Source organism: Halichoeres trimaculatus, unplaced genomic scaffold (genome assembly GCF_033239565.1).
Source record: "Halichoeres trimaculatus isolate MK-OKI-2021-1 unplaced genomic scaffold, fHalTri1.1 fHalTri1_scaffold_24, whole genome shotgun sequence".
NCBI lineage: Eukaryota > Metazoa > Chordata > Actinopteri > Labriformes > Labridae > Halichoeres > Halichoeres trimaculatus.
The window spans coordinates 9,039,783-9,066,903 of NW_027437202.1; the positions used below are offsets into that span (position 1 = coordinate 9,039,783).

The window sequence follows — 27,121 nt, forward strand, 5'->3', positions numbered from 1 at the left end:
CAGTTAGCCTGTTGTTTTAGCCTGTAATGTTACGGTAAAGGAGCTTCTCTGTTTTCTAAACATTGTGCACTCGGAGCTCGTGGCGCCGCTCTCAGTGACGTGGAAGAGCGGGGCGGTATCAGCGGTGGCTCATTTACATATGAAGGCCACGCCCACTAAATCAGAGCGTTCTGAACAGAGGGGCTATGAGAGCCTGGAAACAATGCTGCTGTGCTTGATTTATTGGCTTTTTGGACCAAAACATGTTACTACCATTTCATGAAGACATCAATGATCCAGATTAAACTGCAGGAAAAGAAGGTTTGATTGAAAGTCACAAACTCCTGCAGGAACCGAGAGTTTCACAAGTTTCCAGTTTTGACTTTTATTAAAACTCTCTGAGCAGAAACACTGAACAAATCCGTCACCAACGCTCAGTACAAATATATATCTTTATAAAGTCCTCGCACGGCAGCGGACACAAAACAGATCCAACAGAAACACAACGACGAAGCCTGTGAGTTAATCCTGCAAAGAAACAAACGTGGAACCAGAGTTCAGACACTGAGGACGACGCGCTCTCCGTCCCGTCCTGAAGTATAAAAATAGAGCTATCTCCTACAAACACGTTACTGCGAACGTCACGCTTTTTGGCAAACTACGAGTGAAAAATGTCAGATCAAACTGTGCACGAAGAAGAGGAGGAGGATGGAGGAGTTCACAGTGTGTGTGAGGTCTGTGACGTTGTCCTGAGGGAGACGTGTTCAAAGAAACAGAAATAATCAGGAGGAGTGAGGAGGGGTGAGGTAGAGAGGAGAAAGAAAGAGGAGATCCTCCAAACGTCTGAGGGTGATCAACCAAAACCAAGATCCACAGAAGAAGAAGAAAGTCCCAGATATCCAGAACCAGAGGTGAAAGGGTTAAATCCAGCTCCAGAGTCAGACCGTCAGACGGCGAAGTCTCCGTATCCCGTGGGGCAGAACGCAGAGCTCCTCAGGGCGTCCAGGCAGTTCACCAGGACCAGCGTGCCGGTCAGGTGCTTCCACCTCTTGGTGATGGGGTTCCTCATCCGGTCCAGGCCCAGGTGCAGCTCCTGGAGCACGTCTCGGTAGCTGTCGCCCACGTGCGCCGCCCACGTCAGGAGGAAGTCGTACGCGGGCTTCCACATGGACTGGATCAGGATCAGACAGAGAAGATAAAGGATCAGGATCCAGTTACACGTCACAGATCGACAAACCAGGTTTCTCGTCTCACCTCGCTGTCCAGGAGGCCGTTCTTGTCGCGGTGCGGCGCCTCGTACGCCTCCATCTGCTGCCTGGACACACGCGCCAGCTTCTCCGCCAGCTCACGCCACCTGGACGCCACCTCCACCGCCGTGGTCAACAAGACGAAGTCCAGGACCAACCTGGCAACCAGACCCTGGCAGTCCATCTTCAGGAGCGCCTGAAAACAGGAGAGAGGAGACGCTAAGATCCACAGAGGAAGAGTCTGAATTTGTGGATTGTTCCTTTAATCTGAGGCCAAACGCTCGCTATGAGTCGCCGCTTAAAACCAGTTTATCGAAGAGTGATGAATGATCAACGCTTTTCACTTTAGAGGCTTTAATTTTGAGAGTTTGCTTCGAGAAAAAACTGAGATTAGAAAATCAATGAGAGCAGGATTATTCGAAAAAATACCAGAAACGTTTTTGCAAACTGTGTTTATCTTCACGCCTTTTAAGATCCAAACTAAACCCACTCCTCCACATGGAGCAGAGGTCTGAATCTGTGCAGAGATGTCAGATTTCTGCAGCGCCGTGGATTAAAAAACGTCGCTTTAAGCTCAGTCACGGCAGATTTCAGGAGCCGCGGTTCGTGTGAAAAGAAAACACGATTTTCCTCCGTCTCCGTCTTTTCTCCTCGGCTCCACTGGGCTTTTCCGTTTGTGTTTCTGAGCTGCAGAAACAGAAGAAAACAGGCGTCTTTATGTGTGAGCGGATAATCCCCGTCACGTCCCTCAGGCGGCTGCTGCGGCTGTGGATACACTTGCTCGCCGTCGGCTCAGCGAGGGTTAAAAACGAAGTCATAACGAACTGCAGCGCCGCCATGAAGTGAATTAACCTGAATAACCTCCACTTCCTGTCTCTATCTGAAGTGAACCAGGCCTTCTGCTGACTCAGGCTTCACACACACACACACACAGGCTCTAAATATAGACACACACACACACTCAAACGCACGCACGCGTGAGAGTCAGGGTTCACCTCCTGAGCTCGCCGCGCGTTTGAATCAGGAGCTAAACGTGTCGTTAAAGCCGGACGAGATCAGAGCAGGAGGTGCAGGAGAAACCCTGTGAGTGTGGCAGCTGGAGGTCAAAGGTCAAAGGTCAAGGAGGTCTGCAGAAGACGGACGAAACAGGAAGCAGCGTCCGCCGTGAGACAGAGACGGTGACGACCCGCGGGGGGATGGACAGACGGAGCTGACAGCTGAGCGAGAGGCTGTCAGCTAAATCAGCTCCAACACGACGGGAGGAGGAGGAGGAGGAGGAGGAGGAGGAGAGAAAGCCTCCTCTGTAACCCGAGCCGCGGCGTTAACAGATCTGCCGCGGCGGTGTCAGATCCCCCCGCTTCAGAGCCTGCAGCTCCGTCCTGATCGGAGCCGGATCAGGTTTCACATCAGCGCACCTGTCGGTTCGAGGGGGAGAAACCGAGGAGGGATCCTCAAACACCTGCGGGTTAAACCCTCACACCGTCACCATGGAGACGCCTCCTCCTCTCTCATTACACCAACACAATGAATCCACTTCATGGAGGCCCCCTTTCTACGGGTCCAGCTCCAAACACGTCGCTTAACGACGGTTTTTTGTTAAATTAAGATGAAGATGAAAGAGGTCAGAGGTCTCATCGAGCAGCGGTTGCATAATCTGAGCTATTTTCTTTCCTTTGACGGGAGGATTTAGAAACTCAAGCCTGCGTGAGTCACCGAGAAACACACGAACACACGTGTCCCGCAGAGTGGGGACTTCTCACAGCGAGTTTTTACACGTCTAGACGTTAAATCAAGGAGCTCTAGTCGAGTAAAACTTCCTCTCTCGATATTTAACAGAGGAAGAAAAAGCCGTCTGCAGCTTCACATTTCCTCCTCTGCTCCTCGTTGTTTGTGAGGACAAGCAGCGAGGAGCAGGTGAGCGTGCACGCCGGAGAAACTACTTTACAAAAGCTCTTTCTGAATAATAGCACAAAATACCACGCCGCAATTTTCTCCCCTGCAGGGCGCCGGGAAGAAAAACACGTCGAGGCCGGCGTGCGAAGCTTTGACAGAGCTGTTTTCCCTCAAACTGCAGATGTTAGCGTTTACTCCTCGGCTGTTTCTCCTACATTTTTCATGCGGCGGCGGCTGCGGGTCGCCCCTGGGCTGCGAGGCGCTTTGTTTACCGTTGATGTGACGGAGCATGAGGAGGCACGAGGAGGAGAGGGATGGTGTTGGTGACGACGGACGAGGAGCAGGAATCAATCGGACAGCGGAGCGTTTGGGAAATGAGATGTTTTTGTTTGGCAAACGAAAGATTTTCTTTAACGCTCGTTAAGGAAGAAGGAGACGTGTCAGAGGTCTTACCATCATCAGCTCCCTCTGGAACGACTTCCTCTCCTTGTTCTCCATGTTGGTACACTCCTCCTTCAGCTTCTCCAGGACCGACGCCACCCTCTCCGGCTCGTTGTCCAGCTCCGTGCGGCAGAAGTAGTTCAGCGGTAAATTCCCGTACCCCAAAGCGTCGGCAAACGCCCTCCAGTTCCCCACGTTCTCCATCAGAACCGTCCTCACCGTGGCGTAGATGTAGGTCAGAAACTTGCACGGCTTCAGGATCTGCTCCAGGAGCAGCGTGGTGGTCAAGTCCGGCCCGCACCAGAAAATGGGTTTGACTTTCCCCAGGACTAAAACGTTCTTGGCGTGGACGAGGCCGACCTTTCCGTTGTAGTAGCCGATGTACCACTCCTTGTTCCTGAGCTGGCCGCGCAGTTTGATCTTCTCCTCGCTCAGCAGCGCCAGGACGTCCCCCTTCTTGTACTCCAGCAGGTACGTGCTCTTGTGCTGCCGGATCACCGTTTTGATCAACTTCCCGAACTTCAGGTTGGTGACGCAGCGCTCCTGGAACTTGGGGTACTTTGAGGTGACGGCGAGCGGCGAGAGCACGATCTTATCCACCTCCTTCTTCTTCAGGAACCTCCTCTGGCCGGTGACCCTGGCCCCGGTCTTTGGCGGCGGTGGAGGAGTCTGGACGCAGAACTGAGTGAGGATGCAGTCCAGCGCGTCCTTGACCTGGACCCTGAGCGTGAAGTCTGAGATGCTGTTGGGGTTCAGGGACGAGATCAGGTACAGGAGCCGGGTGACCTTCCCCAGTTTGACCTGGAACCCCTGGATCAGTCCGGCCCCCTCCGACGTCTTCACCTGGTAGTTGGACATGTTGGAGTACAGTCCCACCCGGAGGTCCTGAGGGAACCCCAGCAGGAACTGGTGCTTCCCCCAGAGCTGGAGCGCCACGGGCGGGGTGGAGCTCGCCTGCCTCCCCACCTCGCTCACCAACAAGGTCTTGGGGGCGCAGTCGTGTCCAAACATGGCGACGACTGTCTTGAAGGAGGGGTGGATGTGCTTCGGACCGTAGACCCCCAGGGTGACCTTCCTCTGGACGTGGTCCCAGACGGTCGTGTTGAGGCTGATGAACTGGGACTGGACCACGACGGCGACGTACATGCACGGCTCCAGACTGTCCAGCTGGACCTGGACCGTGTCCTTGTAGATGTAGGCGTTGGGGATGGGCGTGTACGGCCCGTCTTTGCAGTCGCTGCGCACGCACAGCAGCTCGGCGGTGTGACCGCCGCCCTTCTTGACGCTCACGGACACCTTCACCTCCAGCGTGATGAACGACTTGGTCTCCATGTTGCTGAGCTTGATCTCCACCACGGGGCTCACGGTGGAGCAGTGGTCCGTGTTGAGCTCCAGAGGGGGGTCCAGTAAGGCCTTCATGGAGATCTGCTGGTGGTCTCCGTGGCTCACGTGGCCTTCGGGGACGTGGGCGCTGATGTTGGTGTCTGGGAGCTGGACGACTCCTCCGTTAGCGTCCAACCTGCAAACGATGTTCGTCTCCACGGGTTGAGTCTGACCCCAACCGAGACTCTGACCCAGAGAGTCCAGGTCGTGGCAGGACCGTGCCAGCTTTCTGTGGTTCAGCCACGCAGTCCTGAAGTCCTCCCTGCTCTGGAAGTGCTCCGGCAGGGGGGCGGTGAGTCCGGTGAAGAATCCGGACGAGGGCAGGGTGGGGTTGGACTGCGCCTGGAGGACGGAGAGCTCGGAGAGGCTGTGGGAGCGCTTGCTCCTGAAGAAGGGGTTGTCTCTGTGGAGGTTGGGCTGGATCTCCTGGGTGGGGCTGGTGAACCCGTTGGAGTTGGACGACGGCGAAGCCAGGGCGTCGAAGAGGATCAGATCTGAGCTCCTGATGCTGGCGTCTTTACGGTTTTGATCCACGGAGCAGACGAACGGGTTCCCCGCAGCGGGACTGTTGATGTAATTCAGAGACGGTTTCGAGTTCATCCCCGTCCACTCCCCTAACCCTCTGAACTCCCTGGACCCGTCCTCGTAGCCCTCCCCGAGGCTGTCGATCATCCCGCTGTCGCTCAGGCAGGAGTTCCTGAAGTTGACGGGCTGGACGTAGGCGGCAGGGATGTAACCCATCTCCGTGTTGTTGTGAGCGTACCACCACTCGCCGCCCGACGTGTCCAGCACGTAGAGGCGATCGCCTTTGGAGAACTTGAGCGTGGTGAAGCTGCTGGGGCAGTAATCCTTGATGGCGACCACTTCCTGCGCGGCTCCGTAGGAGGCTGACGTGTCCAGGCGTAAGGCACTGGGGGAAGGCACTGGAAGGACAAAGAGACGGGTCTTTATCTCTGATTTTAAGAGCTCTTCATCACTCGTCGGCTGATTGCTCAAAACACGCTCATTACTCGCTCATCCCCTCAACGAGCAGGGACACAAAGGTTCGCCTGGAATACTTCAGCGAGACTTTTCTGCATCCGTCTTGGTGCATTTTTTTCAGACCACTAGGTAAATATCTGAGCAGATGAACTGCATAATTTAATGCATAATTTACTATTTTTAGTTCCCCTCATTAGCGTATATGGAGCATGAAAGCACGGCTGTGATGAACCATCGGAGCGGAAGAGCCGAGCAGGAAAATAAAGCCGTTATGTAAAAACGTAAGAGAAACTGAGGAGCTGACCTTTGACGTCGTTGAGACTGGCCGCGGTGACCCCCTCGCTCAGGTCGATGAGCGTCCCCTCAGACTTGCAGCGAGGCAGCACCAGGTTGCCGTTGGTCGCTCGGATGATGCGATGGGCAGCCATGGCCGGGCCTCTCATTGGCTGCTTCTCATCTGGACGAGGAACAAACAAACAAACAAACAAACAAACACAGGATTTCAGGATTTGAGGGGGAGATGAGCCAGTTTTAAACACATCTGCTCTCGGATAATCGAATCAGAGGAGAGGCCTCGATTTTCTGGATCAGGAGCACAGAGACGGGACATGAAAGGTTGAAAGTGTCAAAGCAGAAAATAAGATTGATTAACGTCGATGTGCTGCTGGCAGAGCTTTCTCAATCAATGCAAACAATCGAAGAAAGATGAAAGCAAACAGACTCCAGCTTCACGCGACAAAAGAGGAGAAATCCTGCACACTTCTCCTCTCAAAGCTAACACGCTAATCTGCCCTGCTCCTCTGGCTGTCGGCTTTATGAGATTTAGAGACCTGGCTGCAGGGATTTGCGCCCATTCAGGCTAAAACAGAGCATTAGTGGAGGTGGAGCGCTAATGTTTGGCAATAAATCCTGGATTCAGGGAGGAGGGTAAAGTCTGCGTGGAAATTTCTCAACTTGTTCAACTTCCTGTGTGTGATTTCTGACCGCTCACCTCTCCAGAGAGCCGGAGCTGTGATTCAATTTGTGTATGAAAACACAAACTCAGCAGAGACGCGGTGATCTGATTAGAGCGACAGCAAGATGCTGTTTTCTCCGCAGGATGTGGGAGCTGCTCACATTTGCATTCGCTCTCTAATTGCGCCAATTTAATCTGATTAAAGCGACATATGCTGAAGAGGCGGCCGTGTTAATTCCTTTCAATTAGTTTCTCAATTAGCGCTGTTTGCACATTCGGCTCAGGTGCATTCATGAAAACAAACTCCTGAGACACTTGCATGGATGCTTTCACCATTTCTGACTTTGCAAGGCCTCCAGTCGTCTCTTTCAAGCGCTTTGATCAGATTTATGAGCTCCTCTGTCTCAGGAAAGTTGTGCTTTCTCAACACTTCTTAACTCCTCAGAGGTGACACTTCATTTTCCTCCCCCCCTGATGGAAAATGAGCACTCAGCAGGCGTCTGAAGCGAGTCTGAGATCAATAACAAGCAGCAGACAAAGACGCCGTCCCCGGCTTTGATATAGAAATGAGCAGAGCGTCCCTGAATGCAGCGGGGAGGCGAGCACGGATCTGACAGGGATGCTGTCCTCTCTGAAACGCAGCAGGAAGCAAACGGCACATCCAAGCTGCAGGAGCAACTATGAAAAGTTTAACAAGAGCACATGCAACCTTTAAGAGAAGAAAGTGGCACAAAGTTTGTGCAGCATCCAGGGGATGGAGACAGAAAACTGCTGCAGGGAGTTTTTACTTTTGTGCATCAAAACCGGAGCTGGTGAAACACTTTGGACCTAATCTCTGGGTGAATGTTGCTGCAATAACCGGAGACTTTATCGCTTTCCATCGCAGCCGTTTGAAACAAGATTACAGGATAAAGAGGAAGAATGCAACACGTTAAGTCGACCTCTGAGCAGGCCGCTCTCGTCTCCTCTCATCTCGCTCCATGCTCGTCACAAAAAGCATCAAAAATTCATCAAACTCTGACTTTAAACGCCACCCAAGGTCGGCTCTGCAGCACCGACTCAGGCCCCGTTCAGGGACTGAAACACACGAAGGTCTGCAGGAGCTGGACCCTCTGTTCAGGCCTGAAGCGGTGCAGCTTTGAGACGGGGAGGGCGTCCTTGAAAGTTTGTTAAAGGCCTGTCAGGCTCGGGGAGCAGCGCAGGTTTGATTCCTTTAATCCTGCAGGAGTTTGATAATCATCCTCTCGGGGGTCTTGGTGCAAACTCTGCAGGATTGATCCAAAATGCACACTACATTTCTGCCTATCCCGCCAAAATAAAAGAGAGGGAAAGCTTTGAAAAGCAGGAAAATAAAAGTGTTTCTGCTTGGCATGTGGTCAACCACTTTTCCCTGACCGCCACCGCTCATCACCGGAGAAATTCACCGTTAAATATCACAGCCTGCAGGAAGAGTCTCGGGTAAATGAGCCCGCTAAGTGCTGGGGTTTTAGAGCCACTTTCACCTCCACGCAGGAGGGAGGGAGACTCTGCAGCCGCCGCTTTGAGGGGAGAGGAAGGGTCAGCTCGATTTGTGACAACGAGCGCTCGAAATAATCACTTCCTCCTACGCCTCGACGTGCAGGACGAACAGAAAAAGACAACTTTAAAGTGTGCGTGTCGCAATGAGCGTCCTTTAATTACAGAATGGAGAACACCTTCACGCAGAAACCGATGACACGCCGGTTTTCAGGCTCGGTCTCAAGAGGAGGAGGAGGAAGAGGTGAAGGGAGGAGACGCGAAAGGAGGAGGGTGAATGAGTCTGTGATGAGAGTCAGAGGAGGAAGAGGAGGAAGAGGAGGAAGAGGAGGCTTAGGGAACAGGTGGATGAAGGAGAAGCTGGACAGATGGTGAAGACTGAGAGGAGGAAGAAGAAGAGAAGAGGAGGAAGAGGAGGAGAGGCAGAAACCCATCTCATTAAACAGAGTCTGCAGGCTGAGAGACAATGTGTGTGTGAGTGTGTGTGTAACTGTGTGTGTGTGTGTGTAAACCTTGAGGCTGCTGATAGAGAGGGAGGATTTTCAGCTTATCAGATGACCTTATTGGCAGAGCCGGGAAGGAGCGTGCACGCGCGTGCGCACGAAAGACACTGGATGCTAATTTGTTATCTTGTCATTTTCAGTCATTTTCCATCCGCTGTAGTGATTTTTTTAAATAAAGATACTTTGTTTTTTTGACATAAATGAGCTGAAATAAAGAAGGAGTTAGGTTTCTAGTCAAATCTATAACAGCTGCACTACAGGTACCATGAATAAAGGCACCATAACAACACAAAATGTCACATTATTGTTAAAATCAAGCAATTTAAGCTCTGAAAAATACATTTAAAGCAGCAAAAATAAAATGATTCATAAGAAAATACTCTTAAACAAGTTCTAAACTACCTGTAAAGCTTAATGACACTATTATAAACTTATTATAGAGAACAAAACTGCACCAAACATCATTATTATAAAGATACTTCTCACTCTAATGAAGCCGAATTACTCGTCCTACTTTAATATGTTTTTTTAAAACAATAAATTATACAAACATTCAGCTCTAACTTTCAATAAAACCGATTTGAGTAAAAATTGACAGTTTTGTGAATGGGGTTTTGTTTACCGCGAGCTTACTCCTGCAGTTCTGTAACAGAAATATAATAAATAAGATGATTTTAATAAAGAAAAAATCCTCTCTGATCTTTCTTCTTCTGAATTGATTTTTAAAATTAGTCTTTAATGAGTTTATTGGTTATAAAGGCATAGAGCTAAATTCGCACTTATCGCAAAGACGCGCCACAGAGAGGAGCTAAAAATGTCGCTATTAAAGAAATACGTCAGAGATCTGCGATTTTATTAAAGCCGAATTCTTCACAGATTGTTGTTCTAATAATTCAAGAAAATAAAATAATAATACAAGCAATTAGAATATGATTTCTAGCTCTCTAAAGTAAAATTGACTGAGAAGTAAACCGACCTCCGTGCGGCTGAACGCAGAACAGGCGTAAAGTGTTCGGAAGGTGAGCTGATGGAGAGCCTCTTTCTTCTTCTTCTTCTTTTTCTCGTGTTTTCTTCCGTCATTTGGGTTAAAAAATGAAAAATGAAGCAGGGGAGAAGTGTCGTAATCCCGTACCAAGGTTCAGTTTCCGGTCAGAGAAGTTTTAACGGGGCTGAGGGGACCAACGGTTCGGGATTAGTCCGTGCTCTCTCCGGTCTGTCGGAGAACTGAAGGAGCGCAACCCAGCTGGAGGAGAGGGAGTGACGTCAGACATGGGGGCGTGGCCACAGGATGGAAATCTAAATATTTCCACTTTGCATGAGTTTTATGATAAATTTATGCTGATTTATTCTTTTTTTGTGCTGAAATTAAACTGTTTATATGTTTACATCCAAATATTACCCTTGAAAAAACAAATAAAAATATATTTTTTTTAGTTATTTCAATGTATGTTAATTTTTTTTATTTTTTTTGTTTTTGTTTTTGTTTGTTTTTGTTTTGCGTTAGGTGTCTTGTCTTGCTTGTGATGTTGTCTTGTGTCCTTTTTATTACTATTATTATTTTTTATTTAAAAAGGGGAAAAAATAAGAATAAAAATGGGTTATATGTTTGTTGATAAGCAAATGGAATGTGGGGAGGACTTCATTGTTGTTTTTGTTGTCAAATAACGTGTACAATCCTTAAAATGTTAATTAAAAAATAATTATAAAAAAAAAAAGAAGCAAATAAAAACCTTAAAACAAGAGATTTCCCTGCAAATAAAGCAACATTTTTGTCTTGTCAGTGCACTGAGAACACATTTAATTCATGTTTTTGTGCTCCACATGCTAATCAAGCTTTTAAAAGAGCTAACAAAGGCAGCATGAGTGTGTGTATGAAACGGTTTCCTCAGCACTCAGAAAAAAGCAGCAACATGGAGAAAAAACAGCTTTCATCAGCCTAATAGAGCCTCGTCTTTCATCTCATTGACAAAACCCACTCAGACCATCCGTCCTCCCCGCTGGGTGAAGCTGCTGTCAGAGCAGCGCCGGGGAAATGGCTGCGGCGCTGACAAACTGAAGACAAAATAGCTGGAAAACGCAGGCCGGGAGAAAATAGAAAGCAGACTCTCAGATGCACGGAGCTGGTTTCTCTGCTGGTTATTTTCAGCTGTTTGACTCTGACCCTGCAGCGTCAGGAAGCCCTGACCTCTGTTGACCCTCAGCAGCTGCAGCAGCCGTATTTCTGACTGTCTTTAAACGCATCATTCAAAACATCTCCTTGTTCCAGGTGAAGTCAGACTTGTGCAGCTCTCCTACCTCCCCTCAGTCACGCCTGGAGGAGCTTTGAAAGCAGCATCTGAAGCTCGAACCAGACGGCTAATTAGAGCAACAGCTGCAGAGAAGCAAACAGTGGATTTTAAAAATGCAGCTTCACAACGGAGCCAATTAATTCCTCCTTTCTTAAAATCTGATTTCCTGTCATGCTCCTGACGTTTAATCTGCAAAATGTTCTCCTTCAAAGTCCAAAGATCAGGAGTGAAATCCTCTTTTTCTGTCTCCTCATTTGATTCACGACTTCCTCTTTCATTCAGCTCCTGACTCACACGTCTCACTCTCACCCCGGGGTTTAAAAAGCATCCGGCGTTTTTATATCTTTCTCTTCACAGCTCGTGATGAATGCTGCGGCGGCTTTAGAAGGAGTGATGATTTATCTGACCGGCCTGCACGCCTGCGCTCTCATTCGCCGCTGTCAGGGAGCAAAGGGGGGATATGATGGATATGAGAGAGACGGCTTATGAAGTGACGGGGGGTCAGGTATCTGCACTTTTATCAGAAGTTTCTGAAGTGCTTTCTTTTTTGTTTGCATGCAACTTCTGCAGCAGAAAGCTCTCTTTTGCTTCTCAAACTTTGCAAACGTCTCCTTCCTGAGGATTTGGCACAAAGCGTTTTCACTCAAGCACGACTCACTCGAGCGTCGGCCGTTGCTGCCCCAAAGTTCAGCTCTCATTCCAGGCTCAGACTGGATTTGACGCGTCCATTCATGAGGGCTGAAAGAAAAACCGTGGGCTCTGAAAAAAACGAGGCCTTCTTTTCTTCAACGGGCGGCTCACTTTGCATCAGAATAACGCAGCGTTTGCTTGTCAACCTGGTTGGTTATGGAGAGAGGAGGCAAGAGGAATTTGCTTTTTTTGGATGCAAATACAGGAATTTGAGAGAGTTTGTCCAAAACTGTCCTGAAGCACGTCAGAAGCTGCAGAAATCCTGCAAAATCAACCCAAACTCATGCACGAGTGTGAGCATAAAACAGACTTCAATGTGCATGAGCATCCAGCACACTCTTCTTCACAGCTCACCAGAAAGTTGCAGAAAATCTCGACTTCCTCAAGAGGCTGCACTTCTTTCCTCCTCTTTCTCTCGCCTCCATCTGTCCGCTCTCGAGGCTGCACAACCTGTTCACGGGGAAATTACTTATTCATCACTTCCTCGGCTGCAGCAGCAGCGAGGAAAGGCCGCGGATTAGCTCGCTGTATCTTCAGGCAAACACACACACATGCACCTGAAGTCTGCAGCCTCCTCCGGCCTGAGGCGGCAGTTTTTAGGATTAAGTGTTAATTCTGTTAAATTTGCAATCGTGCACACAATGAGGAGCGCAGTAATCCTCCACGGGGGGACAGTTTAGGGATAAATCTGCAACTTTCACTCGTGTTTCTGCAGCTGCGACGGTTTGAGATCTGAACTCTGCCGCTCTCATCACCACAAACTCAGAGAAAGAGGAGCAGGAGCCGCGCAAAGTTTCTCTCAAGGACGGTCCTCAGACGGGATGACGTCTTCACTCTCTGAATGGATGAATGAAGTTTTGGCAGCAGCTTTGGAGGAAGAAATTTATCTCCAGGATGAAATTAAAAGATGCAGGTCAGATATTTTATGGCTCTCCTTTAAAGAGTCGAAACAACCTTGTAAAAACCTGATGAAGACGGAGACAGATGAGGGGATTTTTGATCTGATTTTCTGATTTTCAGGAGCACAAACTCTCTCAAGTGTGCGAGGAAAGCGTCAGACGTCATCCTCTAAACGCTGAAATTTGTCTTTCGCCGTGTTCCCGCTCTGCTCCGAGGCGATTACTTCAGCGCACAGACAGATTTACAGCTCCACGCCGGGCCTTAAATCTCATCTGGAGCTCCGCAAACGACAGCAGGCGATGGATCAATAGGAGGAGGGATACAGAGCGTGCTCAGGTGATGCTCGCCTCCTCCTGGACCATTTCAGTCGAGAGAGAGTCAGCGAAGAGTCAGGAGGAGGATGAAACTGAACGCTCCAGAGGTCAAACAGCTGTTTCACCTTTTCCAGGAGGACCTGACGTCTCACGGGGGCGGCGGCGGGGAATCCTGACTCTGAGCAGGAAAAGATTTCCAGGATTAAACTTGGACGCCGTGTCACGTTTGTTGCTCCACGTCAATAATCCTTCGCTTGCAGAGTTCGAGGCAAAATTGTGACGACCTGACGGGAGCTTAGTGCTCGCCATATGGTGTCGTGGTTGTCAGGGGCGGTTTGGGTGAACAGATTAGCCGTGGTCGCCGTCATGCTGTGAGCTCACTTTAAGGCCGTCAAAACTCTGAGAGGAGCTTTTATTTCCTTCACTTTAACGTCTGAAACAAAAACTCTGAGTCTGAAATTCATTAAACTAAAGATTTTTTTTAGATTTTTCCATATTTTTCTGGAATGAAATGAGATCAGAAAGGCTACATTTTCACAGGCAAAGTTTAAATTGATTAAAAAATTCAAAAAAAAAAAAAAAAATTATAAAAATTAAATTAAATTAAGGCTGAAAAAATCACTTTATAGTTATTTTTCTGGGTCAAGTTACCTTTAAAACCCTTAAAGATGCTTAAAAAATCATAAATAAGAGTCTTCATTCAGGATACTTCTAAGTTTAAATTGATTAAAAAATTAAAATAATAAAAAAAAATCTTTAAAAATTAAAATTAATGAAAAATTTCCTTTAAATGAAATTTAAGGCTGAAAAATTAACTTTTTAGTTATTTTTCTAGGTAAAATTACCTTAAAAACCCTAGAAGATGCTTAAAAATCATAAATACGAGTCTTTTAAATTGATTAAAAAATTAAAATTACAATTTAAAAAAAAATAAAAAAAATGAAATTAATGAAAAATTTCCTTAAAATGAAATTTAAGGCTGTAAAAATCACTTTATAGTTTCATCAGAGAGGCAACATTTTCACTTTCAAAGTTTAAAACTCATTTTTTTTCACTCTACATAAATAAGGATGCTTCTACGGTGGCCCTGAAGGTCAAACTCATTGACCTTCAGTCCCTAAAAGAGAGAAGCAGAAGGATCCAGCACATTAAAGACTGTGTGACAGCCTTTAAAAGTGTTTCTATATTCAAGAGAGAGTCTCATAAGAACTCCTGGTGCATCATGGGTAATGTAGGCAGAAAGAAAAAGGGATGTATGAGACGTTTCCCGCTCTCTGGACACAGTTTCCAGGAGATGATGGGATAAACTCGTCTGGCGGCCTCACCGTGGACGCCGTGTGATCCGTCTGCGGTCAGACTTACTTAATTAATTAACTAACGAGCTAAAAATACCTCTGATGACCCGGAGTGTTTGACCTGCAGGGAGCAGCAGGAGGATGTTTGTCCCAGCGTTTGAGGAGATTATCTGCATCCCTGCATCAGGAGCTCTCGCAGTTTAATGTTGGAAATTTGGAAAATAAAGAAATAAACTCAGAAAAACCACGTCTTGAGTTTTAAAGATGTTTGATTCATGAAAGTTTGTTTGTTTGAACTTTAAATGAGCTGGATTAGGACGGTGACGTCACCTCACGGCGTGGGATGCTGATAACGAGCTCGGGATGACGTCTGAGAAAACCTCTGACAGTGAACACAGGCTGAGGTTTGTTGGTGACAGGAAAGTCGCATCACTTCCTGTCTGGATCCAAAGCCTCAGGTCGTGGATTCGTCACGTCTGAATTTAATCCACAGTCTGCTCACCTCGTCCTCTAAACCTCGTTACCGTCATGTTTCCCGTCAGCCCAATTAGCTCCAACTGGAAGGAGGAAGTGGGAATGTAGGCCATCAGGTGAGCCTGTGTGTGTGGAGGATAGAGCCTCTAATCCAATGGGGAGAGAGTGGACACAGCAGAGGATTATGGGATTAGAGATGGGAAAGATGCGACATGAGATGGCCACTCTGCAGCGCCGCTCGAGCTGAAACCACATTGCAAATCTGGCGTCTGCAGCAGACGGTGGCGATAACGCTCTGATGTTTTCCTCACAGGTTGAATCTCAGGTCAATGACCGCCTGAGTGTCTCGATAACGACCATAACTCACAGTAACACCCTCTGCCGTCACGCTCGCTGCCGCCCTGACCCCCTCAAACACTTTCCTCCCTCCTGATACCCAGCTTTATGGCGGTTTGCAGGCCGCCGCGGTGTGAACAACCAAATGAGCCAGATGGATTCAGGGTCTGACGGGAGATTAAGCGCGTGTCCAGATTAAGCTGTGATCAGCAGCCAGAAACACTGACACCACGCCAGGAAGTAATCCAGCCGAGGAGGGCGCCAGGGGAGCCGGGCGCCGCGGCAGCACCTGGCGTGATGTCAACAGAGGTTCTGACGCTGCAGGGGGGAAAATCTGCAGGATGATGAGTCTACTGCGTCAGATTTACTCCTTCATTTGTCTTTCTGAGCCTTTCAGTCCAATTTATCAATTTCTGTCCTCAGAATTGACTCATTTCATCATTTTTATATCAGAAACATCACCCACATGACATTTGTTAGTCTGTTTTTAAGCTGTTTCTGCTCATTTCAGGTCTAAAAGAGTTATGTTTTAAAATTTAGATAAAGAAAAGGGAATATTAAAGACAAACAATTGGCATTTGTGTCTTTTAAAGTCAGTAAAAACAGACATTTAGAGCGTCCAAACTACCTTATTGTTAAAATCCATGTTGCATTGAGAGCCTTAAATAAATTAATTTTCCTTTAAATAAAATTTAAGGCTGAAAAAAATCACTTTTTAGTTATTTTTCAAGGTAAAATTACCTTAAAAACCCTAAAAGATGCTTAAAAATTCATTAATAAGAGTCTTAGTTCAGGATACTTCTAAGTTTAACCTGATTAAAAAATTAAAATTAAATTAAAAATATAAATAAAATTATTGAAAAATTTCCTTAAAATGAAATTTAAGGCTGAAAAAATCACTTTATTGATATTTTTCTAGGTTAGGTTACCTTTAAAAACCCTTAAAGATCCAAAAAATTATAAATAAGAGTCTCAATTCAGGATTCTTCTAAGTTTAAATTAATAATAATAAAAAAAAAAAAAATTAAAAAAATAAATAAAAATTAAGATTAATGAAAAATTTTCTTAAAATGAATTTAAGGCTGAAGAAATCGCTTTATTTTAATTTTTCTAGGTTAAATTACCTTTAAAAAAAAACCTTAAAGATGCTAAAAAGATCATTAAAAAGAGTCTAATTCAGGATTCTTCTAAGTTTAAATTAATTTAAAATTAAAAATTAAAATAATAAAAAAAAAAGATTAATGAAACATTTCTTAAAATGAATTTAAGGCTGAAAAAAATCACTTTGTAGTTATTTTTTTTAGGTTAAATTACCTTTAAAAACCGTTAAAGATGTTTTAAAAAACATAAATAAGGGTCTTAATTCAGGATTCTTCTAAGTTTAAATTAATTAAAAATTAAAATTAAATAAAAATTAATCTTATTTTTCAAAATCTCTTTGGGTTTTTATATAAAACATGAAAAACTCTCATAAATTGGAGGAATTTTCAACTTGTAAAGGTTTAAATTTAAGTTTTGGATGTTTAGAGCAGGAATTGTTTGAGCTCTGTCTCCACCTGGTGGACGAATCAGGGAACTACAAGAACAAAAACAATAGCTCATTATTTCTGAGTGTTACAGCTTTTTTTTCAGCTCAGTGAGGGTTAAATGGAGGTGAATGGAGATTAAATTAGAGTGTGATTAAAAACAAAATAAGGTCAGAGGTCAAAGGTCATGGCAGGTCGGATGTAAACAGAGAAACTTGTTGGATTTAAAACAAAGAAAGGGACAAACCTGAGGTCTGAGCTGCCAGGTGATGAGTTGGTGGGACCAAGCTGAAGGTCTCCAGGGACAAAGATTAATTTCATCTTCAGGAGGCCTGAAAATGCAGAAAAAGGGAGAATGTAGTAAAATTAGAAACAAAAATTAGACCTTTAAAATCAACATTTTGTCCAAGAAATCCAGAAATAAGATCAAAACTCTCCTCCTTCTCTGGGGGGAGGGACAGAAACACAAAAGTGGGCTGAGAGGATGAAACTTTAGAGCCTTGGGATCCTCCCTCTGTTTACCAAACGCCCCGGGCTCTTCCTCATGTGACGTCAGACATCAAGTGATTTCATTTACAGACACACTGCAGGAAACTGAGGGATGGTTTTCAGCGTAAAGCTCCGGTTAGTCATATTTATTTCATGTCCCAATATTTACCTCAGGGGTTTTATAAAATTCAATCAACCTTTTCCATCAGAAAACTTCACTTTCCTCTGATTATCTGTTTCTTTGTGTTTTAACTCGTCAGCTTCTGATGCACTGAGCTTTATTTTGAAAAGCCAAACAGGAAATGATGTGTGCATTGTGAGGCGAGACACAGTGATGTTGCAGGATGTTCCCGCAGACGCTGCAGGATGAGACTCTGAGCGAAATTTAAGGAATAAGAAGCTGCTGAGGACGTCGTCATGGCTGTACAGGTGAGCACAGGTGTGACGGGCTGTGACCTTTGACCTCAGGGGGAACCTCTGGTGCAGAGTGTTAGAGCTGTGTCTGCAGGAGGGGAGGGTCTGGATGTGATCAGGGCTCAGGAGGAGAAGAAAAGGAGAATCATGAGGAGGTGAAACATTTTAAAATCAGAAAATAAATTCAGAGGAAGAGGAATGTGTCTGAAACGAGCTGCGGAGGAGCTCAGGTAGGGAGCTCAGGTGTGACAGCGGGGGGAGGATGTGCTCCTGAACAGCCTGCAGCTGTTGACTCAGAGGGTCAGGTCCAACAGGTAGACCGGTTCAGGTGATTCACTCCTAACCGTCTGCTCAGACACTGTCAGACCCTGAAAACCTGGTCTCTCTCTGCTGCAGGCTCAGGTTCTCTACGACTTCACGGCCGAACCGGGACACAACGAGCTGACGGTCCGCCAGGGGGACACCATCACCGTGCTGGACCAGGTGAGACACACACACACACACACACACAAACAATGAGAAACACACCACATTACCATGTAACACAGCGTGTGTATCTGTGTGTGTGTGTAGACCGTGGGTGGAGGCTGGATCCAGGCCCAGGACAGCAGCGGGAGAACCGGGCTCGTACCTGAGGGCTACTTACAGGTGGGAACCAGGATAAAGCTCAGCCCACTTTCTCTTTGAGCAACAAAAACACAAGATTAATTGATTGATTGATTTGATTAATTATTTTATTACTTAATAATTATTTGTCTTATTGGTCATTTATTCATTTTTTCAAAATTTTTGCACATTTTTTTAAATTCATTTTTGTAGACTTTATTTTGCAAATTTAATGATCAATATTCCAATTTTTTAAGATTTGGCAAATTTTTAAATTTCACTTTTTTTTTCTAATATCTGCATTTTTTTCTAAAATTTTATCAATAATTTAAAAAGGAGCAAATTTGTTAAAAGACAGTTTTTTTTAATATATTTTTTTGCAAATTTGTGAAATTTTGGAACAGTTTTGAATTTTCAATTTTTTTTGCAATTTAAGCCATTTTTCTCTTTTTTTTTTAATTTAATTTTTCATTTATTTTTATTTTTTATTTTTAATTTTTTAATTTTTTTATCTTTATTTTTTATGTTTTTTATTTTCTTTCTAAATTGCAATCTTACTGAAATATCCTGAATTCTGCAAATTTATGAACTATATTAGTTTTCTATTTCTTCAATATTTGCAAATATATTGAAAATTTTCAAAAAGGACGTAACTTTAAAATTTTATAAACACAAAATCTTCTTTTTCAGATAATTATTCACTAGATTTTACACTTTTTTGTCTTTACTGTGAAGATAAAGTAGATTTTGTGGCTCCTGAATGAAAGGAAAGGTTGCAGACCGCTGCTTTAGGACCACAGGTTGTGTGTTTCTAAACTTAAAGGTGTGTTCCAGGTGGTCTCTGCAGGTGAAGGTGTTCAGGAGAGCTACGCAGGGGGCGGGGCTTCAGTCGGTGGCGCAGTAGATGCATCAGGTACTCACACACACTCACACACATCCTCTTTCTTACACCTGATCTGAACACGTACACTGTTTTCTTACAGCAGAGTTCAACGACTACGATGATTGGGACGACGAATGGGACGACCAATCAGTGAGCAGCAACCATGACCAGGTGGAGGGGGAGGGAGACGCAGCAGGTCGCAGCACGAGTGGCTCTGCTGTGAAAATGTCCCTGAACAGGTACAGAAACCCACACACACACTCCAGGATGGACGAACTGGATCCTTTAGATCCCTGAAGGTCTCATGGACTCGTGTGACCCGGTTTGTGTTGCAGGTTTCCGTTCTCCAAAGGTCCCAGTCCAGAGGTCTTCCTGTTGGCGAAGCCGCCCTCCAGCAGCAGAGAGAGACTTCCTGTGTATGTGAGTAATCACCTGCACCTCATTTCGTGTGTGTGATGGGTCGCTCGCTCTGATTGGCTCCTGTTATCGTCCAATCAGATTGGAGAGGTGGGCCCGGTGTGGCTGTATCCGTCGGCTCCTCTCGACTGTTTGATCGCAGACCCCAAGAAGGAGTCCAAACTGTACGGGCTGAAGAGCTACATCGAGTACCAGATCACGCCAAACGTAGGCGCACACGCTAACAAACATACAAACAACATACGTGTGGAGAACTAACTCTGAGCTCACTTCCTGTAGACCACCAACAGAGCCGTCAATCATCGCTACAAGCACTTTGATTGGCTGTACGAGCGTCTGCTGGACAAGTACGGCTCAGCGCTGCTCATCCCTTCGCTCCCAGATAAACAGGTCACAGGTGAGCGGTCAGACTGGAGTCCCAGCAGGTAACCCCGCCCCCTCACCCCCTCGCCCTCACCTGTGTGTCTGAGCGTCTCCTCTGCTCTCAGGACGCTTCCAGGATGACTTCATCAGGATGCGCATGGAGCAGCTGCAGTCCTGGATGACGCGCATGTGCCGCCACCCGGTCGTCTCCAACAGCGACGTCTTCCAGCTCTTCCTCACCTGTGCGGACGAGAAGGCAGGTGAAGCAGAGCAAAGCACGGAGTGGGTGTGTGTTCTGTGTTCTGATTGGCTGAGGGTGTTTTGGCGTTTCAGGAGTGGAAGGCCGGGAAGCGGCGAGCGGAGAGAGACGAGACGGTCGGGCCCATGATCTTCAGCCTGGTGGAGCCTGAGGCGCTGGAGCTGGACGCCGGCGTGGTGTGAGTCAACGGACAGGTGACCTACCTGTGAGTCAGCCAATCAAAACCTCAACCTGTGTGTGTGTGTGTGTGTGTGTGTGTGTGTGTGTGTGCAGGGAACAGAAGTGTGAGCTCTACAGTCGCTTCACCAAGTCGATGGAGGACGTCGTGAGAGAGCTGCTCAGTGTCGGACACACACACTGGAAACGCTGCACAGGACGTACGTGCGCACAAACACTCCTGAACACACACCTGCTCATTAACACACACCTGTGTTTACAAATGTGTGTGTGTGTGTGTGTGTGTGTGTGTGTGCAGCGCTGCCCAAAGAGTACGAACGGATCGGACGTGCCTTCAAGAACCTGTCGACTGTTTTCAACACCAGCAGATATCCAGGTGAGGGTGTCAGACGGTCCCTGAATGCATCGTGTCATGGTGGTGATGATGTCAGCGTTGTTGTTAATGCTGTTGTGACATCACGGCGTGTTGCAGGAGAGGAGACTCTCACAGACGCTCTGACGGCGGCGGGTCAGACGTACGAGGAGATCGCAGAGCTCATCGCTCAGCAGGTACAGAAACAGAAAGACTCACTATCTGTTTACACTGTGTGACCTTTGACCCCTGATTGACCTTTGACCTCTCAGCCTCAGAGAGACCTCCACTTCCTGTTGGAGACAAACAACGAGTACAGAGGGATGCTGGGATGCTTTCCTGAGATTTTCTCCGTACATAAGGTACTGCACTACACCTACAACTACACACACACACTTATCATAGCTTACAAATAATGTGTGTGTGTGTGTGTGTGTGTGTGTGTGTGTGTGTGTGTGTGTGTGTGTGTGTTAGTCCGCCACAGAGAAAGTGAGAGAAAGCGATCGCTTGGTTTTGGCGGGAAAAATCAGCAGCATCGACAGGAAGTTGATGTTCCAGCGAATCAGCAACATGAGCTACTCTCTGCAGGGTGAGAACACACACACACACACCTGCTGAACCGACCAATCAGCAGCCAGCTCTCATTCTCTCATCCTCCTGCAGCTGAGATGAACCATTTCCATAGCAACCGCATCCACGACTACAACAGAGTGATGCAGCTCTACCTGCAGGAACAGGTGATGTTCTACCAACAGGTGAGGGACACGCACACACTCACACACACACACACACTCACACACACACACACACACACACACACACACACACACACACACACACACACATACACACACACACACACACTCTGTAATAACGTGATGTCATCCCCTCTCTGCTCTCTGATTGGTCAGATTGCCGATAAGCTGAGGGGAGCTCTGAACCAGTTCACCACACTCTGAGGATGACATCATCGATGACCTCATCAGAAGCCTTTCTTTTAACAAAATAAGAGTCTGTTTCCTGTGTGATGTTTACACGTTGATGCGCTCTGATCTTTTCTAAAATTGAACATTTCCTTTTTGTGTAAATGTTTAAAAAAATGTTTAATAAATTTATTAATGTTATTTAACTTTCACTCAAAGTGCTGCTGCGTTAGCGTCTGACTGTGACATGAAATGTTTTTAGCATCACCTGAGCGGCTGTTTGGTTAAACATTCAAAGTGTTCATAAATAAATAAATATCATTGATTTTATTTCACTTTAACTAAATAATACGTTCAGGTAAATTCTGCTCAGGTGTTTTCATTGGTTGGGATGTTTGTCACTGTGTGTGTGTGTGTGTGTGTGGTGTTGCATTTCATATCAGTAATATCAAAATAATTCATTAAATCCTTCAAATTGTGAATTTTCCTCCACTTTGATTTTATTTTGAAAACAATAACTGTCCTTAAAAAAGTTTCAATAAAGTTTTAATAAAACAGCTGGTCTCCTTTGCACTCTGTATGTGAGTGTGTGTGTGTGAATCTGTGTGTGTGTTGTCATAAGGACAGCATCATGTGATCAGCTGACTCTCAGCTTAAACCCGTTCAGGTTCGTCTTCAGTCTGAACTCGGCACTCGGTGAGTCTGTAACTCTTCTCTCTGCTGTTTTTAAGATTTATAAATGTTAGATTATTCATTTTAATTTAAAAACTGCTGAAGATTAACTTTAATATTTATGATAAATATCTTAAAAGTGTGTTAATGTGTAGAAATGTTTAAGTTTAGTCTGCTTATTGAAGAGTTTTTATGTTAATTTGAGTCGACTTAGGAGTTCATTAAAGTTTCAGAAATGTTTTTAAAGTTTGTTTAACTTAATCAGTTAATTTTATAAAAGTTAGTCATGCCTTGTTATGGTTAATTATCTCTAATCAGATCATGTTTCAGTGATTTCAAGTTTGATAATCTGGTTTAAATTATATCTTTGATGCTCATTTATTAAATAATTTATTCAGATTATATATTTTTCTTAAAAATAACAGGTTTTAATGTCTGAAGCTTTAGTTGTGAAAGTTCAGTGTCATGGATATAAAGATAGATAATGAAAGAGAGGAAGAGCAACATCATCCTCAGGGTGTGGCAACAGATCAGCAACTCACAGCAACCAGCAACTCAATGCCGTCTCTGTCTGCAGCAATAAACCCACAGCAACACCAGCAACACGCTTTGACCAAAACTAACAAACATCTTTAAAGGATTGTCAGACCCCGCCACAATAAAAGCACCAACACCAGCTGGAATTAATATGTATGTTTTTGGATGTAAACAAATAAAAATAATAATATTTTAATTTCTGTCTCAGCACCATGGAGCGCAAACTGGATCTGACTCGTCTGACGGACGAGGAGGCCAAACACGTGTGGGAGGTGATTCAGCGAGACTTCAACCTCCGTCAGAAAGAGGAAGAGAGACTCGGGTACACACACACCACCTGTACATCCACCCATACACACACAGCAAACATAGATTCACCTCTGATCGCAGACTCTACCTCCAGGTTAATGACTGACTCGTTATGTGACTCGTTCATGTGAGCGTGAGGAATGTGAGCGTGAAAGACTCGGTTGTTGTTGCACTCGATCATGACGTGGTCACGCGGTGAACAAAGACGCTCTATGTTCACTCAAAGTCCCATCAGCCCCTGGGGCGGCGTGCTCACAGTGTTCACTCTGTGAGGGATTAAAAACAGGGAGCAGAGTTTCTGAGGGGGAGGAGTGAGATGGTGACACGGTGAGCAGCGTGTGTGTGCGGTAACCACCTGTTCACTATACATTCAATGTGGGGTTGTGTGTTTGCAGTGAGCTGAAGACGCGCATCGAGAAGGAGGGCGCCAAGCGGGAGCTGCTGGGCGTGGAGACCCGTCTGTCCGACTCGCACTGCCTGCGCTGCCTGCAGCCCTTCAAGTTCCTCATCAACAGCAAGCGCCAGTGTCTGGACTGCCGCGTCTACACCTGCAAGTCCTGCAGCCGCTACAACAAGAAGGAGCGCGGCTGGGTGTGTGACAACTGTCGCATGACCAGGTGAGGCCGCCACAGGTGGGTCTGTGTCCTCACAGTCACAGGGTCTCACTGAGAAACCGTATCCTGACGTGTTCGCTTGACGTCCAGGCTCAGGTGTGCTGTGTTCACCTGCAGGGTGCTGAAGATCGGCACGGTCGGCTGGTACCACGACAACATCAGGAACCGCTTCAAACGCTTCGGCAGCGCCAAGGTCATGAGGTCGCTGTACAAGAGGCTGAACGGAGACGGTGAGACCGCACACCTGCACCGGAGTGGGCGTGGCTTCAGACACAGCTCCGTTTACAATCTACTCTTTTTACTCTTTGTCTCTGCAGGTCGAGACGATGACACTCAGAGCATGCCCGACATGCGCAGCTGTGAGTCCATTTTAAACCTGTTTCTCTATTTTTAAGCTTTTATTTTGAAATGCAGGTAAATAATGAGCTTTGCTTCCTGTAGACGGGTTTAACGGTATGGAGGACGAGCAGGTGGAGGTTGAAGCTCAGCGCTACAAGACGGTAAACATAAAACCATCACTTATGAAACAATCAGGTGACCATGTTCACACCTGGATGTTCACTTCCTGTTTCCTGTTTCCTGTCAGATGAGGAAGAGTAAACGTCTGCTGTCTGTGCACCCTCTCGACTTTGACCCCGAAGATTATTTCCCAAACTCCCGACGACAGTCTGTTCAGGTAACACACACACACCTGAGTCTGCAACATCTGACCAATCAGAGGCTAGAACACTTCGCTGTCAGCCAATCAGCATCTTTCACAGACTGAAACTTCAAAATAAAGTTTGTGTTTTGACATGTTTGAGCAGAATCACGACGATCGAGGCTACAGGAACGACGTGGACGACTCCAACTACCACAGAGTCAGCCGCAGGACGAGTCTGGACCGACACAACGCCAGATATGGTACACACACACTCACACACACTCACACACACACACACACACACACACATATATAAGGAGAAATAAACAACAGATGTTACCTGAGTGTGTTCCTGTGTGCAGACGACCTGGGGGACAGCAGGATGGGGCATCGCTCGCTGTCCAAGATCAGCTCCGCCGTAGCTCGCCAACAGTACGTGGACACCTCAGACGAGGAGGATTACCAAAGACAACACCCCTACCGCCGCAAGAACAGCAAGGCGTCCTCTCAGGAGAACCTGGGCCAGCAGCAACCTGTGAGGAACACACACCTGAGTGACATCACAGCCTTAAACTAGAGACCCATCATTAAACAGGAAGTGTTTCTCTCTGTGCAGATGAACGAGCTGAATAAACGGATGTTTGCCATCGAGAGTCTGCTGAGCCGCCTGGAGGAGAAGATCACACCTGTCGACCAGGTGAGACCACCTGACCTCTGGGTTTTTCCTGTTCTGGACCTGGTCTCAGTAATGTTGTGTTGGCGCTGCAGGTGAACGCGCCGTCGGCTCGGGGCGAGGAGGAGAAGCTGAGGAGGAAGCTGAGTGAGCTGGGGGCGTCCTCCGATGACGAGGCAGACAGGAAGTCTGCAGGGGGGGGCAGGGCCTGGGGCAGGGGGGGCTATGGGGTCTCTGTGGACCCCATGAAGGAGAAAGAACTGAGCTCATCCAGTGACGAGGAGCCGACCGAGGCCCAGAAGGTGAGACTGATCAGCTGATTGTTTATTTGTTTACTTGAGTTTGACAAGTCCCTGATTGTTGTTCAGGGTCGCCCTTCAGAATAAAAGCATCCTGGAAGTGCAGGGTAGTGGTTAGAGAGGTTAGTTTGGGTCGTTTTGAGGCGAGGTGTGTGTTTGGTTCCTGACAGACCCCGTGTTTGGGTCTCTGCCGCAGGGTAGGAGTCGTCTTCTAACTTCGCCCTGTCTGTGTCTCTCAGAGATCAACGGCCGGCGCCCTCTGTGACCTCACCACGGAGGTCCTGAGAACCATAAACGCCACGGAGAGCGTCATGTTGGAGTACGGCCTGTCAGAGCCGCTGCACAGGCTGCAGTTATCCGGCTCTGACTTTAAGCAGGCTGATGATGCGTTCAGGGAACTAGAGGGAAATGTAAGCTGATGATTTACTGGTGCTTTCACAATAAAAGCTTGTGAGTGAGGCATTCAGGGCCAGGACAGGAGAGGGATTTTGATGAGTTGGGAAGCGTGACGGTTCATATTAAGGCTGATCAATGGAGCCACTGTACTCTGGCGCTGGTTTCATTTAGAGACTGAGAGGTTTAAGGTCTGTTTCCTGTTTTCACTGAGTTTAGAAAAATAAGAGTCTTGTTCTGCTGCAAAGTTCAGAGCTGAGGTTTTTTCCCCCTGTACTTTCAGGCCTTTCAGAGGGTAAAAGTTTAGTTCCTGTTCATTTATTCAAACCCTGCTTCCTGCAATGGATGCTCACTGACTGGTGTGTGTTTTTGTGTGTGTGTTACCTGAGCAGGTGTACATGGCGGCCGGTCAGTCCTTCGAGCTGGAGTCGAAGCTGCGGCGTCTCGAGCAGAGCGCCAAAAACCACTTTGGAGGGACGACGGACTCGGAGCTGTCGGAGCTGGAGGACGTGATGGCGCTGACTGCTGCTAGAGTCCAAAGTGCTGAGAGCGAGGTGGGCGGAGTCACACACCTGGATGACACAGTGATGACATCATAGTTAGAGGACTGACGTGACTTTTTCTGTGCAGGTGTCGGACATTGAGAGTAAGATTGCTGCTCTGAAAGTTGTGGACCCAAAGAAAAAGGTGAGCCTTTATCTCTGATATCTCCTGATCGCATCGTCATGGCAACAATAATGTCAATAAATATCAACTAATATCAAATTTATCAGGTGTTTGGATCCCATCAGAAGAAAAAATCAACCCCAGAGGGCCGCAGTAAGTTCGTACACATTTAACATTTAATTTTTAATGATTAACTCATTTATAAGAAACTATTTTTACTGAATGTTTGACTGCATTGTTGTTTTTTTCAGAGTGAAAGCGCTCAGAGGGACCAAGACCCTGTGTTCTTCATACAAACATGTTTAATTTCAATACTAACACACTTTTCTCTGCATGCTTAAAGAGAAAATATCACTCAGTCTCTTTTCACCATTAAACTAACCTGAATCAGAAACAAACATGTTTGAAGTTTTAAAATCCTCTTCTCCTTGCTATTAAAGATTGTATTTCCTGCCCAGATTAAATTAGAGTTTAAAAAGATGAAAGATTAGTAAAATGAAATAAAACATAAATGAAAATATTCTGTGTTTTTCTTTCATATATTAATTGTTTTCATTAATTCGAAAATGATATTTTTTATTTAAAAAAACACTGGATGAAGACGTGGAGCGGCTCTCTTTCGACAACAGGAAGTTGTAGTCAAAGTGCTCATACCCTCAGCTCACTGGCCTTCAAAATAAAAGCATTCATTTTACAAAAAATTGAATAAACT

The 27,121-nt window shown here is 46.3% G+C and overlaps 3 protein-coding genes across 7 annotated transcripts; 2 read left to right on the forward strand and 1 right to left on the reverse strand.

Moving 5' to 3' along the window:
• Positions 1-139: 139 nt before the first annotated feature.
• sh3bp4a (SH3-domain binding protein 4a) lies at positions 140-20,118 on the reverse strand. Of its 3 annotated transcripts, XM_074664402.1 has the most exons (6): positions 19,987-20,118; positions 16,968-17,052; positions 6,229-6,381; positions 3,573-5,866; positions 1,234-1,422; positions 140-1,150 (listed from the first exon to the last, which is right to left on the reverse strand). In XM_074664402.1, the coding sequence occupies exons 3-6, from the start codon at positions 6,365-6,367 to the stop codon at positions 926-928; spliced, it is 2,847 nt and encodes a 948-aa protein (XP_074520503.1). In that variant the 5' UTR covers positions 6,368-6,381; positions 16,968-17,052; positions 19,987-20,118; the 3' UTR covers positions 140-925. The 3 variants fall into 3 exon arrangements, with proteins under 3 accessions (XP_074520503.1, XP_074520501.1, XP_074520502.1); XM_074664400.1 differs by lacking the exon at positions 19,987-20,118 and having other exon boundaries at positions 16,968-17,258; XM_074664401.1 differs by lacking the exons at positions 16,968-17,052; positions 19,987-20,118 and adding an exon at positions 9,874-10,126.
• Positions 17,502-22,144, forward strand: LOC141785856 (sorting nexin-9-like). Of its 2 annotated transcripts, none has more exons than XM_074664438.1 (17): positions 17,502-17,638; positions 18,020-18,106; positions 18,197-18,271; positions 19,064-19,142; positions 19,213-19,351; positions 19,448-19,532; positions 19,611-19,736; positions 19,809-19,926; positions 20,018-20,148; positions 20,226-20,329; positions 20,425-20,528; positions 20,627-20,704; positions 20,801-20,877; positions 20,953-21,042; positions 21,155-21,269; positions 21,344-21,435; positions 21,592-22,144. In XM_074664438.1, the coding sequence occupies exons 1-17, from the start codon at positions 17,627-17,629 to the stop codon at positions 21,637-21,639; spliced, it is 1,560 nt and encodes a 519-aa protein (XP_074520539.1). In that variant the 5' UTR covers positions 17,502-17,626; the 3' UTR covers positions 21,640-22,144. The 2 variants fall into 2 exon arrangements, with proteins under 2 accessions (XP_074520539.1, XP_074520540.1); XM_074664439.1 differs by having other exon boundaries at positions 19,216-19,351.
• An 880-nt stretch (positions 22,145-23,024) lies between these two features.
• mlpha (melanophilin a) lies at positions 23,025-26,861 on the forward strand. Of its 2 annotated transcripts, XM_074664426.1 has the most exons (15): positions 23,025-23,134; positions 23,517-23,738; positions 23,853-23,965; positions 24,053-24,094; positions 24,177-24,235; positions 24,322-24,411; positions 24,542-24,638; positions 24,741-24,913; positions 24,995-25,075; positions 25,147-25,353; positions 25,590-25,760; positions 26,136-26,297; positions 26,374-26,430; positions 26,517-26,562; positions 26,661-26,861. In XM_074664426.1, exons 1-15 carry the CDS (start codon positions 23,025-23,027, stop codon positions 26,663-26,665), a joined length of 1,635 nt encoding a protein of 544 aa, XP_074520527.1. In that variant the 3' UTR covers positions 26,666-26,861. The 2 variants fall into 2 exon arrangements, with proteins under 2 accessions (XP_074520527.1, XP_074520528.1); XM_074664427.1 differs by lacking the exon at positions 25,590-25,760.
• Positions 26,862-27,121: the final 260 nt, after the last annotated feature.

Excerpts from the sequence above, each read along its gene's own strand:
- sh3bp4a (XM_074664402.1), bottom strand. The coding sequence starts at position 6,367 with ATGAGAGGCCCGGCCATGGCTGCCCATCGCATCATCCGAGCGACCAAC. Across the intron at positions 5,867-6,228 it reads CAGTCTCAACGACGTCAAAG|TGCCTTCCCCCAGTGCCTTA; the intron begins GTCAGCTCCTCA and ends TTGTCCTTCCAG. Across the intron at positions 1,151-1,233 it reads ACGGCCTCCTGGACAGCGAG|TCCATGTGGAAGCCCGCGTA; the intron begins GTGAGACGAGAA and ends ATCCTGATCCAG.
- mlpha (XM_074664426.1), top strand. The coding sequence starts at position 23,025 with ATGGAGCGCAAACTGGATCTGACTCGTCTGACGGACGAGGAGGCCAAA. Across the intron at positions 24,914-24,994 it reads ACCTGGGCCAGCAGCAACCT|ATGAACGAGCTGAATAAACG; the intron begins GTGAGGAACACA and ends CTCTCTGTGCAG. Across the intron at positions 25,076-25,146 it reads AGATCACACCTGTCGACCAG|GTGAACGCGCCGTCGGCTCG; the intron begins GTGAGACCACCT and ends TTGGCGCTGCAG.
- LOC141785856 (XM_074664438.1), top strand. Across the intron at positions 19,143-19,212 it reads TGGCGCAGTAGATGCATCAG|CAGAGTTCAACGACTACGAT; the intron begins GTACTCACACAC and ends GTTTTCTTACAG. Across the intron at positions 21,436-21,591 it reads AGGTGATGTTCTACCAACAG|ATTGCCGATAAGCTGAGGGG; the intron begins GTGAGGGACACG and ends CTGATTGGTCAG.